The sequence below is a fragment of the Cygnus atratus genome, unplaced genomic scaffold (genome assembly GCF_013377495.2).
Source record: "Cygnus atratus isolate AKBS03 ecotype Queensland, Australia unplaced genomic scaffold, CAtr_DNAZoo_HiC_assembly HiC_scaffold_46, whole genome shotgun sequence".
NCBI classification, from domain to species: domain Eukaryota; kingdom Metazoa; phylum Chordata; class Aves; order Anseriformes; family Anatidae; genus Cygnus; species Cygnus atratus.
Genome location: NW_026110062.1, coordinates 35,374 through 53,251, shown reverse-complemented (window position 1 = coordinate 53,251; position 17,878 = coordinate 35,374). Strand labels below are relative to the sequence as shown.

At 72.3% G+C, this 17,878-nt stretch overlaps 3 protein-coding genes across 8 annotated transcripts; 1 reads left to right on the top strand and 2 right to left on the bottom strand.

The window, feature by feature from the left end:
• Nucleotides 1-726: 726 nt before the first annotated feature.
• Nucleotides 727-2,095, bottom strand: PFDN2 (prefoldin subunit 2). The gene is made up of 4 exons (XM_035570783.2): nt 1,998-2,095; nt 1,803-1,891; nt 1,130-1,253; nt 727-1,014 (listed from the first exon to the last, which is right to left on the bottom strand). The coding sequence occupies exons 1-4, from the start codon at nt 2,067-2,069 to the stop codon at nt 841-843; spliced, it is 459 nt and encodes a 152-aa protein (XP_035426676.1). The 5' UTR covers nt 2,070-2,095; the 3' UTR covers nt 727-840.
• Nucleotides 2,096-2,177: 82 nt separating this feature from the next.
• Nucleotides 2,178-4,716, top strand: NIT1 (nitrilase 1). Of its 5 annotated transcripts, none has more exons than XM_035570782.2 (7): nt 2,178-2,260; nt 2,949-3,023; nt 3,107-3,355; nt 3,441-3,544; nt 3,636-3,769; nt 3,870-3,995; nt 4,100-4,716. In XM_035570782.2, exons 3-7 carry the CDS (start codon nt 3,117-3,119, stop codon nt 4,367-4,369), a joined length of 873 nt encoding a protein of 290 aa, XP_035426675.1. In that variant the 5' UTR covers nt 2,178-2,260; nt 2,949-3,023; nt 3,107-3,116; the 3' UTR covers nt 4,370-4,716. The 5 variants fall into 5 exon arrangements, with proteins under 5 accessions (XP_035426675.1, XP_050572814.1, XP_050572813.1 ...); XM_050716856.1 differs by having other exon boundaries at nt 2,224-2,260; nt 2,985-3,023; XM_050716858.1 differs by having other exon boundaries at nt 2,229-2,282; nt 2,985-3,023.
• A 723-nt stretch (nt 4,717-5,439) lies between these two features.
• Nucleotides 5,440-15,935, bottom strand: DEDD (death effector domain containing). 2 transcript variants are annotated; one of them, XM_035570781.2, is made up of 5 exons: nt 15,909-15,935; nt 9,216-9,579; nt 6,905-7,012; nt 6,222-6,368; nt 5,440-6,093 (listed from the first exon to the last, which is right to left on the bottom strand). In XM_035570781.2, exons 2-5 carry the CDS (start codon nt 9,538-9,540, stop codon nt 5,717-5,719), a joined length of 957 nt encoding a protein of 318 aa, XP_035426674.1. In that variant the 5' UTR covers nt 9,541-9,579; nt 15,909-15,935; the 3' UTR covers nt 5,440-5,716. The 2 variants fall into 2 exon arrangements, with proteins under 2 accessions (XP_035426674.1, XP_035426672.1); XM_035570779.2 differs by lacking the exon at nt 15,909-15,935 and adding an exon at nt 14,729-15,577.
• Nucleotides 15,936-17,878: the final 1,943 nt, after the last annotated feature.

The following is a 17,878-nucleotide window of genomic DNA, read 5'->3' as shown; positions in this document are numbered from 1 at the left end:
GGTGGCACCCGCTGGCCCCGGTGGCCCCCGCTTTATATGGGGACAGGCACCGCGGGGAGCCGGCGGGGCCCGGGGGAACCGGCTGGGCCCGGTGTCCCCGCGGGCGCGGGCTGTGTACAGTCAACAGCTGCCCCCCCCGCCTTGTCACCTTCCCCCCCCCGCCGCTGCTGCACCCAAGGGTGCCCCGAGCCGGCACGCGCCGGCACGCGCCAGCGCCCGTGGGGACGGTGGCAGGGACAGCGCGGCCGAGCCGGTGCCACCAGCGGTGCCCGTCCCCTCCTGGCAGCTCACGCTACAGCCCCCGTGTCTCCCCCGAGGTGCCTCCCCCCCCCCCCAACCCCAGCGTCCCCTCCGGTGCCAGCCCTGTCTGCCTGCGTCCCCCCCCACGAGGTCCCCGTGGGGGGAAGGAACATGCCGGGGGGCGGGGGGGGAAACAAAAGGGGACCCAGGGGTCCGGGTGCCATCGGGTGCTGTGGGGACATTGCGATGTCCCCTGGGCCCCCAGCCGAGGCGGCACGAGTGACGGCACCGCCCCGAGTGCACGCACACGTGTGCAGCCGCTGCCACACGGGGCTGGTGCGCGCCTGGCCCCGGCTGTGAGCGCCGCCGGTGCCGGGTGCAAGAAGGCGGCGGCCGAGGCCGGTCACGGGCAGGTGGCCAAGGGCAGCCCCGGTCCCGTCCCTGTCCCCGTCCCCATCCCCGCCCCACACGGTGCCGACTCTCAGCCGTGACCCAAAAGCCCCCAAATTTATTTACCAAAATTCACAGAGCGAGCGAGGGGAAATAATAACAGGAGGAGAAATAATACCGGGGGGGGGGGGATACGGGGGGCGGTGGGTGCTAAGAGACGAGGACGCCGGCGGAGCCGCCCTTGGCCCCCTCTGCGCCCTCCTTGGGGGGCTGCCGGGGGTCGTCCTCGCCCAGCAGGCGGATGTTGTGCTTCTCGCGGAACTCGTTCAGCTCCCGGCCCTTGCTCTGCAGCTGCTGGCTCAGCGTCTCCAGGATTTTGCTGATCTGGGGGAAGAGCCGGGGGGGGGGGGGGTCAGGGGCCGTGGCACGGTGTGGGGGGGTGTCGGGGTCCCGGTGGGGGGGGTGTCGGGGTCCCGGGGAGGCCCCCGGGGTCCTTCACCTGCTCGCGGTTGCTCTCCAGCGCGGGCAGCACCTCCTTGACGGTCCTCTCGACCAGCACGCCGCCCACCATGCGGTAGCAGCGCCGCGTGGGGTCCACCTCGCGCAGCGTCTCGATCACCAGCCTGGGCACAGCGCCGCGCTGCGGGGGGGGGGCGGGGGACGGGACCCCCCCTGCACCCCCCGGGGCTCCTCCCCAAACCCCCACGTCCCCGAGGTCCCCCCCCTTGTCCCCTTCACCCACCCCACGTCTCCTTCACATCCCCTGGGTCCCCCCGGTGCTCCCCTTGCCCCGCGTCCCCTTCACCCCCCCTCACTCCCTGTGCCCCCCTCCCACATCCCTTTCACATCCCCGGGGTCCCCCCGGTGTCCCCCCCCCCGTGTCGCCTTCACACCCTCAGGACCCCCCCTGGTACCTCCGGTGTCCCCCTCCCCCGCCCCCCAGGTCCCCTTCACCCCCCTCCCCCCCTGCCCCCGGCGTCCCCCCCGTTTCCCCCGGTGCCCCCCCCCCCGCGTCCCCTTCACATCCCTGACCCCCCGGGGCCCCCGGTGTCCCCCTCCCACCCCCGGCGCCCCCCGCGCTCCCCGCAGCGCCCCCCCCGGACCCCCCCCGTGTCCCCCTCACACCCCCAGGACCCCCCCCTCACACCCCCGGTGCCCCCCCGTGCCCCCACCCGTGCTCGTTGAGCTCCAGCTCCAGCTCGGCGGCCTTGGAGGCCAGCCCGCGCTGCTCCTGCCGCAGCCGGTTGAACCGGGCCACCACCTGCGGGGGGGGGGGGGGGGCGGTCAGGGGGGGCCGGGACCCCTCCGGGACCCCCCCCGGCGCCCCCCCGCCCCCCAGGGCCCCGGCCCGGCCCCGCCCCCCGGACCTGCTCCGCCGTCAGCCCCTTCCCGCCGGGCGCCGCCGCCGCCCCGGGCCGCCCCCTCGCGCCGTCCGCCATCGTCCCCCTCCCCCGCCGCCCCCCGAGCCCCGCCCCTTCCGCCGCCGGCCGGAAGCGGGGCTCGGGGGGCTCGGGGGCCCGGCCCGGCCCGGCGCCATCTTGGCTAAGGGCAGCGGCGCTGCGCGCTGAGGCGGCGCCGGCGCCATCTTGGGTGCGGGCAGCGCGGGGGGGACTTTGCCCGCGGCCTCCGGGTCGGTGCCGGCAGCGGGGCATGTACGGGGCGGGGGGGCCCTAGGGTGGGTTTGGGGCGGCACGGGGGCGGTCTGGGGGTACCGGGGGGTCCTGGGGGCAATCGGGAGGGTCTTGGGGGGAGTTGGGGGAGTCCTGGCGGGTCCTGGGGGCAATCGGGGAGGGCTCCTGGGGGCAGCTGGGGGATCCTGCAGGCAAATCGGGGGGGTCCTGGGGGCAGCTATGGGGGTCCCGGGGGCAGCTGGGGGGTCCTGGGTGTAATTGGGGGAGTGTAGGGGGCAATTGAGGGGGTCCTGGGGGCAAATCGGGGGGGTCCTGGGGTCAGTTGGGTCCTGGGGGCAGCTATGGGGGTCCTGGGGGCAGTTGGGGGGTCCTGGGGGCAGCTGGGGGGGGTCGGGGTGTGAGGAGCATCTGCGGGCACTTGGGGGCAGTTGGGGGGGGCCCAGGGCAGCTGGGGGGAGCTGGGGGGAGCTGGAGGCCAACTGGGGCTGCCCAAGAGGATTTGGGGCCGTCGGGAGCCTCTGGGGAGGACTGGGGGGGTCTCTCGGGGCCTGGGGGCAGTTTTGGGGGGGGGGGAGCTGGAGCCAGGCCCGCACAGGGGGCCGGTGCCGCCCTCTCAGCCCCGGGTGGGTGCCCTGGGGGCCACAACCCCCGGTGGGGTCCCAGCGCCCCCCTCCCGGCCCCCCCCAGGCTGAGAGCGGTGCCCCGGCTCCTCCTGCCCCGCAGCCTCTGCAGACCCCCGCAGCTCCCCGGCCCCCCGCGCAGGTACCCCGGCTACGGGGGGGAGGGGGGGGGCGACCGAGGGGTCCCCGGGGTCCGTCGCGGTCCCTGACCCGGCCGTGCCGCAGCCGCCGGGCCATGGCGGGGCCCCCGGGGCCGAAGCCGCTGGTGGCCGTGGGCCAGGTCACCTCCACGCCCGACAAGGAGCTCAACTTCGCCGCCTGCGCCGCGCTGGTGCGGGAGGCGGCTCGGCGCGGCGCCTGCCTCGTCTTCCTCCCCGAGGGCTTCGACTACATCGGCCGCGACCCCGTGCAGACGCTCAGCCTGGCCGAGGGCCTGGACGGGGACCTGATGGGGCGCTACGCGCGGCTGGCCAGGTAGGGCCCCCCCCCCTCCCCGCCGCCGGGCGACGCCGGCGCGGCCCCGGTGGCCGTGGGGGTGACGCCGGGGCTGTCCCCGCAGGGACTGCGGCGTGTGGCTGTCCCTGGGCGGCTTCCACGAGCGTGGGCGGGACTGGGCGGCCACGCGGCGCATTTACAACTGCCACGCGCTGCTGGACCCCGCAGGTGAGAGACCCCGGCCCGGCCCCACGGAGCGGGCACCCCAGGGTGCACGTCGCCCCCCCCCCCACCACGCTTTGTGCCTTCTTGTCCCCAGGGCGCGTGGTGGCCGCCTACAGGAAGACCCACCTGTGTGACGTGGAGCTGGAGGGGCGCGTCACCATGAAGGAGAGCGGCTTCACCAACCACGGCACTGAGATCGTGCCCCCGGTCAGCACGCCGGCCGGGAAGGTACGGGGCGGCCGGGGGCTCCCCCTCCCGCTGCTGTCCCTTAACCACCTCCTCACCTCGGTCCCGTGCCCTCGCTCACGTCCCCTCCCCGTCCCCCCAGCTCGGGCTCTCCATCTGCTACGACCTGCGCTTCCCCGAGATCTCGCTGGCGCTGCGGCGAGCCGGGGCCGAGATCCTCACCTACCCCTCGGCCTTCACCGTCACCACGGGCTCTGCGCACTGGGAGGTGAGCTCTGCCCCCGGGGGTAGCTCGAAAAGCCCCTCGCGGGGGGGATTTCAGCCTCGGGGGCAGGCGGCACGGCCGTGGCGCCATCCTGCGTCCCCCCGCAGGTGCTGCTGCGGGCGCGGGCCATCGAGAGCCAGTGCTACGTGGTGGCGGCGGCGCAGACGGGCAGGAACCACGAGGGCCGCGCCTCCTACGGCCACACGCTGGTGGTCGACCCCTGGGGCACCGTGGTGGCGCAGTGCGGCGAGGGGCCGGGGCTCTGCTACGCCGAGATCGACCTCGAGTACCTGCAGCGCGTCCGCCACGAGATCCCGGTGCAGGAGCACCGGCGGCCTGACCTCTACGGCACCGTGGGGCTGCCCGCGACGCCCTGAGCCCCCCTCCCCCGGCACCAACGACCCCGCCGGCCCCACCCCGAAACCGGAGCCAGGCTGGATCCGCTCCGTTTCGGGCCGTTTCTCCCCCAAAAGGCAGCAGCTGGGGCAGGAACACGCACTCAGGGCTCACCCTGTGCCTCGCGGCCCCCCCGTGCCGCAGCCAGGGGGGTGCTCCCCGCTTTTTGGAGCCCCCCCCCCAAGCCCCCGCAGCACAGGGGGCGGTCGGGGGGGGGAAGGAAGGAGCCAGGCGCTGCGGTAGATGTTTATTTCAAGAAAACCGAAAGCTACACAGGGCATATGACTGTTATATCGAGGTTTAAAAAATACAGAAGTCACAGAAATTACACCAAGGTGTGCCAGAATCGGCCGTAAGCAGTGGGGGGGGGGGCACGCTGGTGGCGGGGGGGGCGAGCCACAGGCAGCACGAGCCCTCTGCGCTGCTGGGGCAGGGGGAGAGCAGCCTACAGCCGAGCGGGGCTGGGGAGAAAAACCACAAAATTAGGGTGGAGCTGGAAAAATCTCCCCCGGGCCCCCCCCGGCAGCAGGCAGAGGAAGCAGGCGGCGGTGCCGGTCACGCCTGGACGCGGCCAAAGGCCGGCACGCTGCCGGCCGCGCGCCAACACGTGCGGGCAGAGACTGCGCTGCCTGCTGCCAGCAACAGATGGGGCCGGCCCCCCCGCGGCCCGGTTTGGCCCAGTTTGGCCCAGTTGCCGGCAGGAGAGGGGAGGGACGAGGCGGAGGGGATGGGCAGGGGTTCCAGCGCGTCCCTCGGCGCGGGTCCTCCCCCTGGCCCCAGCAGGAGGGGGCACGAAGGCACATGGTCCTGGGGCAGCCTGGGCGAGGGGCGGTTTGACTCCTGAGAAACCCGCGGGGGAGGCGGGGGGGCGGTGTTTTGGGGAGAAATGGGCCGGATTCTGCCCGCCTGGCACCAGCCAGCCCCGCGCAGAGCCCGCTGCCAGGCCCACGGGGACGGTGGCGCAGGGGCAGGGCGAAGCCCCCCGCCCCCCCGTTCCGAGCCCCCGCGCTCGCAGCTCGCCCGCTCCGACACTGAGGCGCCCCAGGCAGGATTTTCGCCTTTTTTTTTCTTTTAATGGATACAAAATAAAAGAGAAAAAGGAAACGAAGCAAGAGAGAAGGTGACAGGACAGGAAAGGGGTGAGAACACGTAAGCCTCCGGCGCTCCCCGCGGCTCCCGGCTCCGGCCCGGCTCCTCGCACCGCGCCGGGCCCCATGGCCGCACCCAGCCAGGCGGGAGTCCAGCCGGGGAGTAAATGATCTTTTCCTTTTCTTTTAGAAAAACAAAAAATAGAGAAGAAAAGCTCGGATCCCACCAGCTGCCGGGCGTCAGGGGGCCGTCTGCAGCATCAAGTTCCTCAGGAGTTTCTGGCGCCCGACCTCGTAGTCCTCCTCGTCCACATTGACCAGCAGTTTGATGGCTTCGTGGCCCACGGCTTGCTTGAGCGAGTCCGTGATGAAGACGCCCTTGAGGGCCTCCAGCAACGAGCCGTTGATGTAGTCGCGCCAGAACGCGTCGAGGTAGGTGAGCTCTGAGAACTTTATGTCACAGATGATGGAGCCCAGGTCCCGGGACTTGAGGATGGTGTTGGCCTGGTTGAAGCGCTCGAACTGGCGCTCCAGGGGGTCCTGCTTGTTGGAGAAGACGTTGCCCTGAAGCGCCGTCTCGTGCTGGCAGTACTCGGCTCGGACTCGCAGGCGGATGTCTGTGGGCAGCGGGGACACTCAGCGCGCCGGCCCCGTGCTCCCGGGGCAGGGGGAGAGGCACTGCCCCCTCCCCGTGTCCCCCCCCAGCCCCGGCGTGGGGCTGGGAGCCCACACACGCCCCTCTTACCACAGGTCTGCTTCTCCTTCGGGTCCGGCGTCACCGACTTCCTCCGCTTGCGCTGGCTGCTGAGCGGGGCCCTGCCGCGGCCGGGCCTCTTGGTGCAGATCTGCGGCCCCGCCGAGGAGCAGCAGACCACGGGGTGGTGGGGAGGCACTGCTCGGAGAGGGGGCGGCTCAGGGCTGCGGCCGGGACCCCCGCCCGGCCACGCAGGAGCCGCTCGGCACCCGCCGGCACCCCCCGGGCCCCGATGAAGCTCTCGTAACAAACCCAAAGCTTTAACGCAACCCCAGGGCAGCCCCACAGGTGGGGGCAAGCACCGGGGGCGGTTTCCCCTGGGACGACACCGCTCGTGTCCTGCACAAAGCCCTCGTTCCTATGGGGTGGGGGCTCCTGCCTGGCGGGATGTAACCCCTCTGCTGCACTGGCGGACAGCCTGGCAGCAGCCACGGGCTGTCTGTTAATTAATTGTTAGTAATTTGTGTGGTAGCTTCTGCCGGGCAGAGCGCGCTCCCCGTTAACGGGGAAATCAGGGAACCTGCAACCAGAGCAGGGGCTGCTGTGACCCGCTGTGGGTCAGGCAGCAGAGTGAGGGGGACCAGACACAGGCAGGGCGGCAGCGCTGGTCCGGATGAGTCCCTGCTGACCGGACCCCGTGGGGGCCCCAAATCCCACCCGTGTGCGGCGCTCACCTGATTTGTGGGGGTGGCCGAGGCCGTGCTCCGCGTCGCTGTGAGCCCGGGGCGTCACGTAGCGGATGGATGTCTCCTCCAGGTACTTGTCCACCAGGTCCGGACACACTGCGGGAGAGGGGAGGTGCCTCTTGTTGGGGGGGGGCGCTGCAGGCCCCCCCCGAGGCGGCAGGCACCAACACAAACCGCTGCCCAGCGCCCACGGCGTCTTCCCCCGGCGCGCAGATCAGGCTTGGGAAGGACGCAGCGCTTGGGAGGGATGCGGTGCTACGCTTACAGGTGTTTTGTTTAAAAAATAAAGCCCAAACTCGCCTAAAGATAGCGCCTTCAGCCACCGAGGGCGCCCAGCCCCCCAGCCCCAGCGGCGCCGCTCGCCGTCACCCAGCACCGGCGCTCCCCAGCGGCGCCACGCACCGGGAACGGCCACGGCTCGGCCGGTCCTCTCGGAAAAACTCCATTTTAGAGCCAAGCACTCAAAAAAAAACCACACAGCGCTGCGTGGGAAAGGCCACTTGCACGTTACCATAGCTACTCGCAGCACCCGGCTCGGCGCAGCCCGCTCCCAACGCCGGTGCACGCGCGGCCCCAGGGACAAGCCCGTGGCAGGGCGGGCAGCGCCGCGGTCCCCGGCAGCACGGCCACGGGGAGCGGCCCTGGACTCGCTTCAGGCCCCCGCACGGGTCCCCAAAGTCCCGAGGGCTCCGGGCCGAGCCCCCTGTGGGGGACCCAACGTCCCGACACGACTCGAGACGAGCTCACCGTCACCGAGCCGCGGCAGCCGGTGTCAGGTCTCGGTACCTGCGCAGCCCTAGGGCGAGCGGTGAAACCGGCGCTGGCGGGACGCGTGCGCAGCCAGGGCCTCGAGGAGCTTTTTCGAGGCGTTTCCATCACAGCGGGGCCGGCTCGGGGCTGCCCATCCCCGCCGCGACAGAGCCGTGGGGGGACACGCGTCCGGTTTTTGGGTGGTCCTCGGGAGCCGGTCCCGATCCCCACGAGGGCGTTTGGTGACTCCGTGATCCCTCCCGTTCCGCAGGGCTCCCTGCGCACCGCCCAGCGCCACTCCCCGCCTTCCCCCCACGCTAACCCCAGGCTGATTTTGCTCCTTTTTGGAGCTGTGCAGGAGGACGAGGCGCAGAGATGTGCCCCGTGGGGCGCTGCAGGGGGGTGGCAGAGCCCCATCCAGGAGGGGGCTTCCTTTAACCCATCCGTCCTCTTTCTAACGCAAAGCGCCGCGTGCCCTAAGCCACACGCGAGCTGCCTCTCTCCCCAACGCTCTCGGAAACGCTATTTTGGTGTTTAATTAATCCATTCCCATCCAAACGGGGCTGGACAAGCGACAGGAGCAGAGCCCCGCGAGCACGGAGCGTCGCCTCCCACGGCGGTGGCAGCGTGCCCAACGCTGACCTCCAGCTCCCCGCTGCGTGCGACCGAGAGCAGCGAAGCCCTCCCTGCGCTCCGGTTTTTTGCTCAAAACAAGCAGAAAGCTCCCCAGGAGGCACACAACAAGCGCTGTGGCACGAGAGTTCGTGCCCCGAGCCCTGCACGAACTCGGGGAGGCCGCGCCTGACCCCTGCCGTGTCCCAGCACGGCCCCGGCTCCGCGCCACCCACGCACGGCTCCGTTTGGGTGGAAACCTCCCCAAACCCACACGGCTGGAGCGCGGGTCGTTTCTGAGGCTCCTTGGTTGGGGTTTAACCCCCTTACCGGGGTTGCTCAGCACCAGCACGATGGGCCCTGAACGCATCCGCGAGCCCCCGCTGCCTCTCGCCCCAAAACCGGGAGCTCTGTGCCTGCCTCTACTCGCACTCCCCGCTTCCCCGGGCGCTGGCATCGCGGTTGCCCACGGCGTGAGCAGAAACCAGGGAGACTCAGCAGCCCAGAACTGCCAAGAAAGCCCAATTACCCTCGTTTAAAAAGAAAAATGCAAATTCTGGAGGCAGAATCCTGCTGAAGCGGCTGCCTTACACGCCCCCTGCGACCAGCGAGCGCTCCTCGGCTCCTCCGGCTCCGGTCAACCCGGGCGAGGTTCCTCGAATCGAGGTTTTGGCCCAAAAAAAGGCCCAGGGCCGAGCCGGCGGGGGAAAGAGGTCGGCTCATCCGCCTGGAAGCTTAACAACGACCCGAAACGCACCAAATTCACCCAGATTTGATCAGACGAGGAGTCACTGCTCGGGTCCCCGAGCCAGGCCCGGAACAAGCGGCGCCGAGCGGGGGGAAAACGGGGAGCAGGAAGGGGAGCGCCGCGGGGACGCCGCTCCGGGGAGGCACGTTTGGGGCCGCGGCCCCCGGCGGGGGTTCGGGGGGCACTTACCGGCCCGTCGCCGCTTGAGGGTGACGTAGGGCAGCAGGTCGTGGCGCGTGATGATGCGCAGCAGCTGCAGCACCTGCCGGAAGTTGGTCTCGTCGCAGCGGCCCTGCCGCTCCAGCGCCAGCAAGAAGTCCCGGCCGCTGCGGATCATCCCCCTCTCGTAGTCGTCGATGACGTCCACGAAGAGGAAGGAGAGCACGCGCACGTCGCGGTGGGTCAGGTGGGTGCCCACGATGTCGAACATGCGGTGCAGGCTGTAGAGCCCGTGCTCCCGGTCGCCCCGCTCCTCCGGCCAGGCCTGCGCGCGGCTGCGCTTGAAGGCCGCCATCTTCGCCCGCCGCCGGCACGCCGTGCCCAGCGCTCGGCCCTGGAAGACAAAGGGGGGGGGCAGGGGCTTGAGTCCAGCCCCCGTTGCTCCCTGCAGAAATCCCACCCTTGGCTCCTCTGTCCCACTTCTGCTCGGCGCCCACCGAGCGCCTCCGCCCCGGCCAGCATCACCGTGCCGCCAGCCAACCGGGGGCAACCGACCTGCGCACCCCCCAGCTCAGCCCCCGCTCCCCAACGTGTCCCCTCCCCGGCTCAGCAGCGACGCTGAGCGTTAGAAACCAAACCCGGGCACCGGCGGCCGCCCCGAGCCCTGCGGGCAGCGGCCAGTCCCCGCCACGCTACGGCACGAGCCCGACGCCCGCGGCGGTAACGCCGGTGACTTGCAGGGAACCCCAGGATGCGGCCCCGGGGGGGACACCCCGCGCCCATCAGCAGCCCTGAGGTGCTCCCCGACGGGCGCCGGCCTCAGGGAGCCGCCGGGCACGGCCGCCGGTACCGCACCGGGGCATCGAGCGAGGAGTGACAGCCGCCGGCAGGCCTCGGGCTGCTCTGCTGAGGTGGGCTCTCCCGGGGGACCCTCGAGCAGCGAGACACCGGGGCCGCGACGCTGCCATTTGCCGGCGCTTCCAGCCCCTCGTTGATCCGCCTTTGGGCCAAAAGCGGAGTTTTCACACGAGAAGCCAGCACCCGAACGTCTCGGTGCTTCCGAAGCCGAGGCTGCAGCGGCACAGCTCCCGGCGGGCCGAGACGAAGCACGGAGCCAGGCGGCGCCGAGGGGAAGGCCAGCGGCACGCGACAGGGGAGAGACACGAGGCGGCCGGGAGGGGAGCACGCGCCCCAGCGCTGCATTTTGTGCGTGCCTGGCACCGATCTCCAGCTCGGACACAGCGCCCGGCCCTCCAGCCTGCCCGGCACCCGGGACCAGCGCAGGCACGGGCGCTTCAAGTGACCCGCAGCGCACCCGAGGGGGGTTAAACTCAGGAAAAGGGTGAAAAAAAGTGGGATTCGCTGCAATTCTCGCCGTCCTCCCTGTGCAAATCCACCCTGTTCGGTGCCGGGGCTGCACCCACGGCCACGGCTCCCCGCTCCGAGCGGCCCCACCCGCACGCCAGCTCACGGAACCCCACCGAGTGTGGCTCCAGCTCCCAAAACAGCAACGGCGTAAACACGGGAGCCTCCCCGCCCGCCCCGGTGCCGCCGTGACTCACGGCCGGGCTCATCCCGAGGCCCCGGGAGGCCCCTCGGTGCTCCGCGGGAGCTGCCCGGGCCCTGCTCGGGGTGCAGCAGGGTGCTGGTGGGGTTCGGAGGGGTCTGAGGGGTTTGATTCCTGCAGTGAAATCCGAATGGCTGCAACAAGGCGCGTGCGGTGACGCCGCTCCGAGCGCTGCGGCGGGGACAGGGAGGGCGCCGCGCTGGGCAACGTCCCCCGGCGGAGCCGCGGCGTCAGGGAGGCAGCTCCCGGAGCAGCCGGCCCGGGGCTGTTTCCCCGGAGGAAAAGCGGGGGGAGAAAAGCAGAGCGAAGCCCCCCCGGCGCTCCCGGAACCGCTCCTCCCGCCGCGGGAGGAGAGCCACAGAGCGGCACCGCAACGTCCAACTCGCGCGCGGCTCCGGGCCACGGCCCCGCACACCCCCTGAGGGGGGGGCAGATCCCTCGGGTCCTCGAATCGTCCATGGGGAGGCCGTCACCAGGAGGAGAACCACGAGCCGCCCCATGCTGCCCTTCCCGGCACCTCCCTCGAGGCAGGACGCTGACAGCGAGCGCTTGCAGACCTCGCCCTGATCTCCAGCGGGGGCCGGGCACGAGCGGCCCCGCCGAGCTCCCAAAGCTCCCCCCGAGAGCCCCCGGCCCGGCTGCGCGGGCACAGGCTGCCCCCGGCGCCCCCCCGGCTGTTTCCAGACCAAGTTTTGGGCACCCGAAGCTGCGGCAGCAGCCGCCCGTCAGCCCCGCAGCGGGGGGATCGGCAGCCCAGGGCTCCAGCGACGCCCGGTCCCGAGGGGATTCCGCCCAACCCCGCGAGCGGCCTCAACAAAATGGGAAAACTTCACCCGAGGCGACCGCAGCGGGGCCGGGGGACAGCGGGCAGCGCCACCGCGTCCCCTCGCCCTCGCCCCGCCGGGGGTTGTTCTGTTGGTAGCCGTGGCTTTTTTTTTTTTTTTTTTGAAATAAAGATTTCGCACGCACTCGTTGGTGTTTTGGTATTTCGCTGCTGGCCCCGGGTGTCGCAAGGCAGCCTATAAATACCCTACACACACTCACGCACCACCGGCGGCGAGCGGGGAGAGGCGAGCGCGGGCGGCTCGGGGCGGCCGCCAGCTCTCCGCGAAAGCCAAGCACGGAGCCAAGCGCGCCCTCGCCGCCGGGCTCCTCGCCTCGCCCCGGGGCCTGGCAGCGGCACGGGGCACCCGCGGCCCTGACCTCTGTCCCCGGGGAGCCGCGCTCCTCTCACCCGCCCCGGGCCAAAGGCAGGGAACCCACCCAGAGCCCGGCACCGCGGTCACCGGTCCGGGCGCTCCGGTCCCGCCTCGCCGCCCAGCTCCTGAGCGCTCGTCCCCGGGACCTGGTTTTGGGGCAGGTTTTGGATCCCCTGCGCTGAGGAGGGCTCGGGGTCGGGCTGGGCGGGCACCGAGCTGTTTGAAACCCGGGGCAGGAATCAGGCAGACTGTCTTCCGATTACCTGGCACCGCCCGGGAATCACGCCGCATGTTTTCTTCCAGGGGAGAAAAGCAGCTCTGCGCCGCCCGGGCTGAGCCAGAAGGGACTGAGCAGGACAAGGCTCGTTTTGGGGGGGGGGGCGGGGGGGAAGCCACTGGGTCCCGAGGGGCAGCTCCCAGAGCTGCACCACCCACACCCGCAGAAAGCTGTCGGATTTGTCTTCAAGCAGGGGATTCCTGCGGCCACGACTGGGCCGAGGCCCCCGCTGCGCTCGCGGCTGGCTCCCCTCCCGGTCCCATCCCCGAGGAGCAGCAGAGCGGGGCGCGTCGCTGCGCACGGGCACAAGAAAAACCCCAAATCCTCAGGAAATGTAAAAATCCCCCCGAGGAGCGGCCGCAGACCACGGAGGTGCCGCGAGCGCAGGGTCTGGTGGCCCCGGGACTGCTGCCCCTCGCCCTGCGCTAGCTCGGCCCCGGCAGGCGGCCCCGGCAGGCGGCACCGGCAGGCGGCACGTCGCACGGGCGGGAGGAGACGCACCAAGCGCTCAGGGATCATTAAAATAATTTGGGGTGAACAGGAAAAACGAGCTTCTGGGGCCGCCGAGGCGCTCGGCAGTCAGTCAGCTCGAGCCTTGCTCGTCTCCGCGGGGCGCCCCACTTCACCGCGAGGTTTGGGCCCCAACGCCAGGGGAAGAGCCCCCGCATCGCGCCCACGCCACGCGCCCCGGGCCCGGCCGCGAGCTGAAGTTCTGCTCCCAGGGGTTCGTCCCCCAGGGCGGCGTCCCGGCGCACCGTGCCACGAGAGCGGGCGCCACGGGGCCACCGAGCGCCTCCGCTGCCGCCTCGCTCAGCGTTACCTCGGCGGGCGAAGCGCTCGCAGGCGACTCCCGGGATGGGACGGGACGGGCTGGGTGCTCCCGCTGCACCTCCCGGCCCCGAGGGGCTCCCATCACCGGGCAGGCCGAGAGGGGAAGCCGCCTGGCCAGGAGCACTCCACCGGCCCGGCAGCTCCCGGGGCAGGGGCCGTGTCCCACCAGCCCTGACCGATCCCGGCTGGGAGCACCGCGAGGGGCCCGGGGTCAGCAAACGCCCCCAGGTCCCGGGAGGGTGAAGGACGGGCACGGCCCCGGCCTGCTCGTGGGCCCAGTAAGCCCAGGCGGCAGGGACAAGGCAGTTGGTTAGGAGGGCGCGGGTATCCTCGCCCCGCTGGGCAGAGGGCAAACCAAGCGCGGAAGAACCGCGAGGAACCCGCGGCTGTCCCCTCGGAGGGCTTTTGGCCTTTACCCCGTAGCGCTCTGCCCCCGCCTGCAGCTCGGGAGGGATCCCGAGAGCCCCCAGGGCCACGGGGGCCGAGCGGACGCGTCCCAGCCCCGGGGAAACATCCCCAGGGTCGCCAGCAGAAGACGGGCCGAGCTGCCACCACCGGGACCACCTCAGGGGAGGCCCGGCCGTCCCGCGCACCCCGACCCCTTCCGAGGGCAGTTCCCGCAGCGGCAGCGCCGCGTGCCGTCACGCACGAGGCACGCAGACGGGGCAGCGCCGCGGAGGAGGGGACGCTGGGCCGCGCCGCCCGCACTCGGGGCTCACGTCAGCGGGCGAAGCGCTCGCAGCCCCACGGGAGGCGGCCAGGTGTAAAAATAGTGCCACCGACTGCTGGGGACGGCCGAGCGCGGTCGGGAGCGCTGAGCCGGGGGAGGGATCGCTGCTCCCACACGCTCAGCGCCTCGCTCACGCCCCCCGGTTCTAACCCCTGCCCCCCGGCGGCGACGGCAGGAATCCTGCGGGAGCCTCGGCTCCCACCGCAGCGCCCGTCGGGACAGGAGGGGCCGTCGGGACACGGGGCCGCAGCCCCCGCAGAAGGACGGTGCTGAGGCGGAGCAGCACCACCACCACCCGGCGGGACCGCGGCCGGGACCGTGCCTGGAACGGGAGGGAGGGAAACCCTGGGGGAGCACCGAGGGCGGCGCGCGCAGGGGCGAAGTCTGGGGCAAGCGACGGGGCGCCAAGGCTGCGCACGCACCGCGACCGACGTGTCCCGTGCCAGGGCCCAGCACTGGCTGCAGGCAGAACCGAAACCAGAACCGCGTGGAAAGAACCAGAAAATTCACTTTTTTTTTTTTTTTTCCCTTCCCCCCCCCCCTTCAGGGGAGGCAGCCCCACGGCGCGCTGGAGCCGCTCGGCCGCCAGCAGGCAGCGCCGTGACAGCGCTCGAGCCCTGGAAACCGAGGCACGGGCAGGGGACGCGCCACCGGCAGCATCACCGCCACCGACAGCGGCGCCTCGAGGCGCCCGGCCCCTTTTTGCCACCAGTCCCGACCCGCAGCCAGCCCCCCCCCAAGCTCGGGGCCACCCGCGAGCGCTGCACCTCGGCCACAGCTCCCGAACTTTGGGGCCGGCCACGACGCGGCTCCCGCGGCACGAACCCGACCCCCGGCCCCCTCTGCCCCGGCACGGAAGGCGGGCGCCGTGCCCTCCACGAGCGAGGAACGGGCGAGTGACGGGCACGTCAGGAAACAACCAGACGGAGGGACACCAACCTGCACGAGGAGCTCTGCGGGTCTCGCTTGTATCCGCTCTGGCGCGGCGATTTGAGCACAGCAGCCAAGCAAGAACTGTTACGAAGTCTTCTATCCCCTTTTCTCCTTGGCTTTTTAAATAAACCACCCGACACCACCACCTAGGCTCCCACAGAGAGTTTCGCGGACGGCTCTTGTGCCAGGGGAGCCAAACTTCCAGCGTCAGGTCTCGGAGTTCGCTACTCGAGCTGGTAGACTTGCCAGAAGCCACCCAAGAGTCCTTTTGTTGGCGTTTCCTTCCAACAACTCTGACGCCCAAACCTTCTTTTTCCTACTACTTCACCCTGAAATAACTTATGGACACGGGGGAGGAGGAAAGTCCAGGCCCAGCCTCGCGCTCCCCAGGCCGCTCCGTTCACAGACCCCGTTCCGTGCAGAGCGAGCCCCGCTCCCTTCTCACCAGCAGCTCCTCACGCCGCCCGCACCGGCCGAGGGGCAGCCTGCTCGCAGCACCTTAAACCTCCGTTTGCTTGCTAACAACTCCTCCAGAAACTGAACCAGGTTACGTTACCAAAAAAAAAAAAAACAAGCCAAGAGAAGGGATCGCGGGGCGGGCAGCTCTTGCAGAACTCAGCCCATCCCTTCTCCTTCGCTCGCGGCCCCAGCTCCGTGCCTGGCCTCGCTCCCCCGGCTCCTCAGCACTGGCGTATCCCCAGCAGGGCCCCCGGGTGCAGGGGGGTTGCTCAGCTCCCTGCCCAGCGCCCGGCCGCGCCGCCCTACGTTTATTTCAGCCGCCAGCACCAACGGGAGCCCTACGCCCGCACCGACCGCCCCGAGGCCTCGGCCCTGCCCGCAGCTCGGCGCAAAGCCCCCGGACCTCGGCTCCCCCTACCCGAGGGGCTCCCCGCAGCCGGGGGGGGCGCCGCCGCCCCGCTCCTCCCCGGGCCCTGCCCCCGCTGCGGCCTCGCTCGGGAACCGGCGGCGGCTCCCCGCGGGCCGCCCCCGAGGCCTGGGGGGGGGGCGGGGGGGGGGGGGGGGGCGCCGAGGCCGCGGAGCTCCGAGGGGGCGGCGCGGCCCCGCGGGCAGAGCGCAGCGGCCCCCCCGGGCCCCCCCCGCGGCCGCCACGCCCGGGGCCTCGCGGGCCGGGCCGGGCCGGGGCCTGTCAGGCGCCGCCGCCGCCGCCGCCGGGCCGGGCCCTCACCGCAGGCACCGCCGCGGCCCGCCCTAGGCCGCCGCCGCCATGCCCGCCGGCTCGGCCCCGCTCCGCTCCCCCGGGCCGCCGCTGGCGCTGCCCGCGCCCAGGCGCCGCCGCCGCCTCCCGTCAGGGCCGGGGCAGGCCCGGCGCCGCCATGTCGGCTCCGTCCGCTCCGCTCCCCGCTCGCGGGCGGCTCTCGCGGCGCGACGCAACGTCCGGCCCCCCCCCGGGCCCCGCCCGCATCCGGGCCACGCGCACCTCGCCGCCTTCACGCCCGCGGGGGAAGCCGCGCAGAGCGGAGCCCTCTTGGATACGGGCGGGAGGGCGGCGCCTTCCGGGCCGGGGGGCGCCGGCTTCAGCGCCCTTCCGGAGCGTTGCGGCGCCGCCGCCATGTTGGGTGCGGGCGGGCTGGCGGGGCGGCGGGCCGGCCCCGCGGCGGGGAGCGCGCCGCCGCCATCTTGGGAGCGGGCGGGCCGCGGCTTCGCGCCCATTGCGGGCCGCGAGGGGGCGCCGCCATCTTGGCTGCGGGCAGGGCGCCGGGAGGGCGGCGGGGGGCGGGGGGGGGACGAGGTTTGGGGGGACCTTGGGGTGACGGGGGGGGGGGCGGGGGTTACGTGAGGGGGGGGGAGACCCCTGGATGGGGGGGGCTGAGGAAAGGCGGCCCTGGGGGTAAAGGGGGAGGGGGGCTGAGGGTTGAGAGAGCGCCGGGGGTGGGGCTGAGGGCGGGGGGGGGCATTTTGGGGGGGGCATTGTGGGGAGGGGGGGCCTGGAGGAGCCGCCCCCCCCCCCCCTCCATTGAGAGGGGCTCGAGGCCAGGCCTCGCTCTTTCCCCGTCCCAGGGGAGGCTGCCAGCACCCATGGGTGCGGGGGGGCCCCGCCTGCCCTGCCCTTTGCACCCCCCGCCCCCCCCCCCCCTTTTTGCCTGGGGTCCGCAGGGCCGGGGGGGTGTCACCGTGCCCCCCCCCCCGCCCCGCTCCCCGCCCCAGCGCCAGGAGCACCCCGGGGCGCTGCGGGGGCGGCCGCTGGCCCGGTGCCCCGCCACGCGCCCCGTGCTGCCCCGGGGGCTCTAATTAGCGCTAATTGCACCCGCTAATCCCCCCCCCGTGATGGGGTGCTATCAGCCAGGGTGGCCCGAGGGTCCCCAGGGGGTGGCCGTGTCCCGGGGGTGGGGTGTCCCGTTCCCGGGGGGCTGGGGGGGGCAGGACGGACGGACGGGGGGCGGGACAGACGGTCAGACAGACCGGGGGGGGTCGGGGGCACTTTTTTTTTGGGGGGGGGGGGTGCACCAAGGCCAGCGGCAGGGTGGTGCCAGGCAGGGCCGGGCCTGGGCCGGGCGGGGAGCGGGTGACTCAGCGGGGCTGCCCCGGGCCCCCCCCCGAGGCCCTGCCCCCCCCCCCCGACCCCCCCCCCGGGCCGTCCCGCCCCCGCCGTGCCTATCCCGGGCGGCGCCGCGCCCCGCCACTGCCCCGCTCCACGCCGCCCGGTGAGTACCGGCCCGGTCCCGGACCCCCGACCCGAGGGACACCCCCAAAATCTGCCCCCCCCCACCCCCCCCCGGGTCCTGCACCCCCGATCTACGGGGGAGCCGATCCTGCACCCCTCATTTTGGGGGGGAGCCCCCAGGTAGGGTGGTGTTGCCCCCAATCCTGACCCCCCCCTTTCTTAGAGGACCCCCCCCTTTCTTAGAGGGACCCCCCCCTTTCTCAGAGGGACCCCCCCATTCCGCCCTTCCCATCGGGAGGACCCGATCCTGCCCCCCCCCATTCGAGGGGGGCCCAATCCTGCACCCCCCTTTAGAAGGGGCTTCCCTCTCCCCACGCTCTACCGTGGGCTCTCCCCCCCCAGTATCCCATAAAGTTGGGGGGACACTGGGGGGTGTCCCCCCCCCTCCCCGAGAGGCCACAGCCCCCCCGCAGCACTTATGCCCCTGGGGGGGTTCAGCCTGGGCTGGGGCGTGCCTGGCGGGGGTCCTGCGG

Bases quoted from the DNA above. Each gene is read 5' to 3' on its own strand.
- PFDN2 (XM_035570783.2), bottom strand. From the start codon at position 2,069: ATGGCGGACGGCGCGAGGGGGCGGCCCGGGGCGGCGGCGGCGCCCGGC. The intron at 1,254-1,802 runs GTGGGGGCACGG...CGCTGTGCCCAG, and splicing joins CTGGAGCTCAACGAGCACGG to GCTGGTGATCGAGACGCTGC. The intron at 1,015-1,129 runs GTGAAGGACCCC...CTCTTCCCCCAG, and splicing joins TGGAGAGCAACCGCGAGCAG to ATCAGCAAAATCCTGGAGAC.
- NIT1 (XM_050716855.1), top strand. The intron at 3,356-3,440 runs GTAGGGCCCCCC...CTGTCCCCGCAG, and splicing joins CGCTACGCGCGGCTGGCCAG to GGACTGCGGCGTGTGGCTGT. The intron at 3,770-3,869 runs GTACGGGGCGGC...CCGTCCCCCCAG, and splicing joins TCAGCACGCCGGCCGGGAAG to CTCGGGCTCTCCATCTGCTA.
- DEDD (XM_035570781.2), bottom strand. From the start codon at position 9,540: ATGGCGGCCTTCAAGCGCAGCCGCGCGCAGGCCTGGCCGGAGGAGCGG. The intron at 7,013-9,215 runs GTAAGTGCCCCC...CCTCTCCCGCAG, and splicing joins CCTCAAGCGGCGACGGGCCG to TGTGTCCGGACCTGGTGGAC. The intron at 6,369-6,904 runs GTGAGCGCCGCA...CTCTCCGAGCAG, and splicing joins CGGCCACCCCCACAAATCAG to TGCCTCCCCACCACCCCGTG.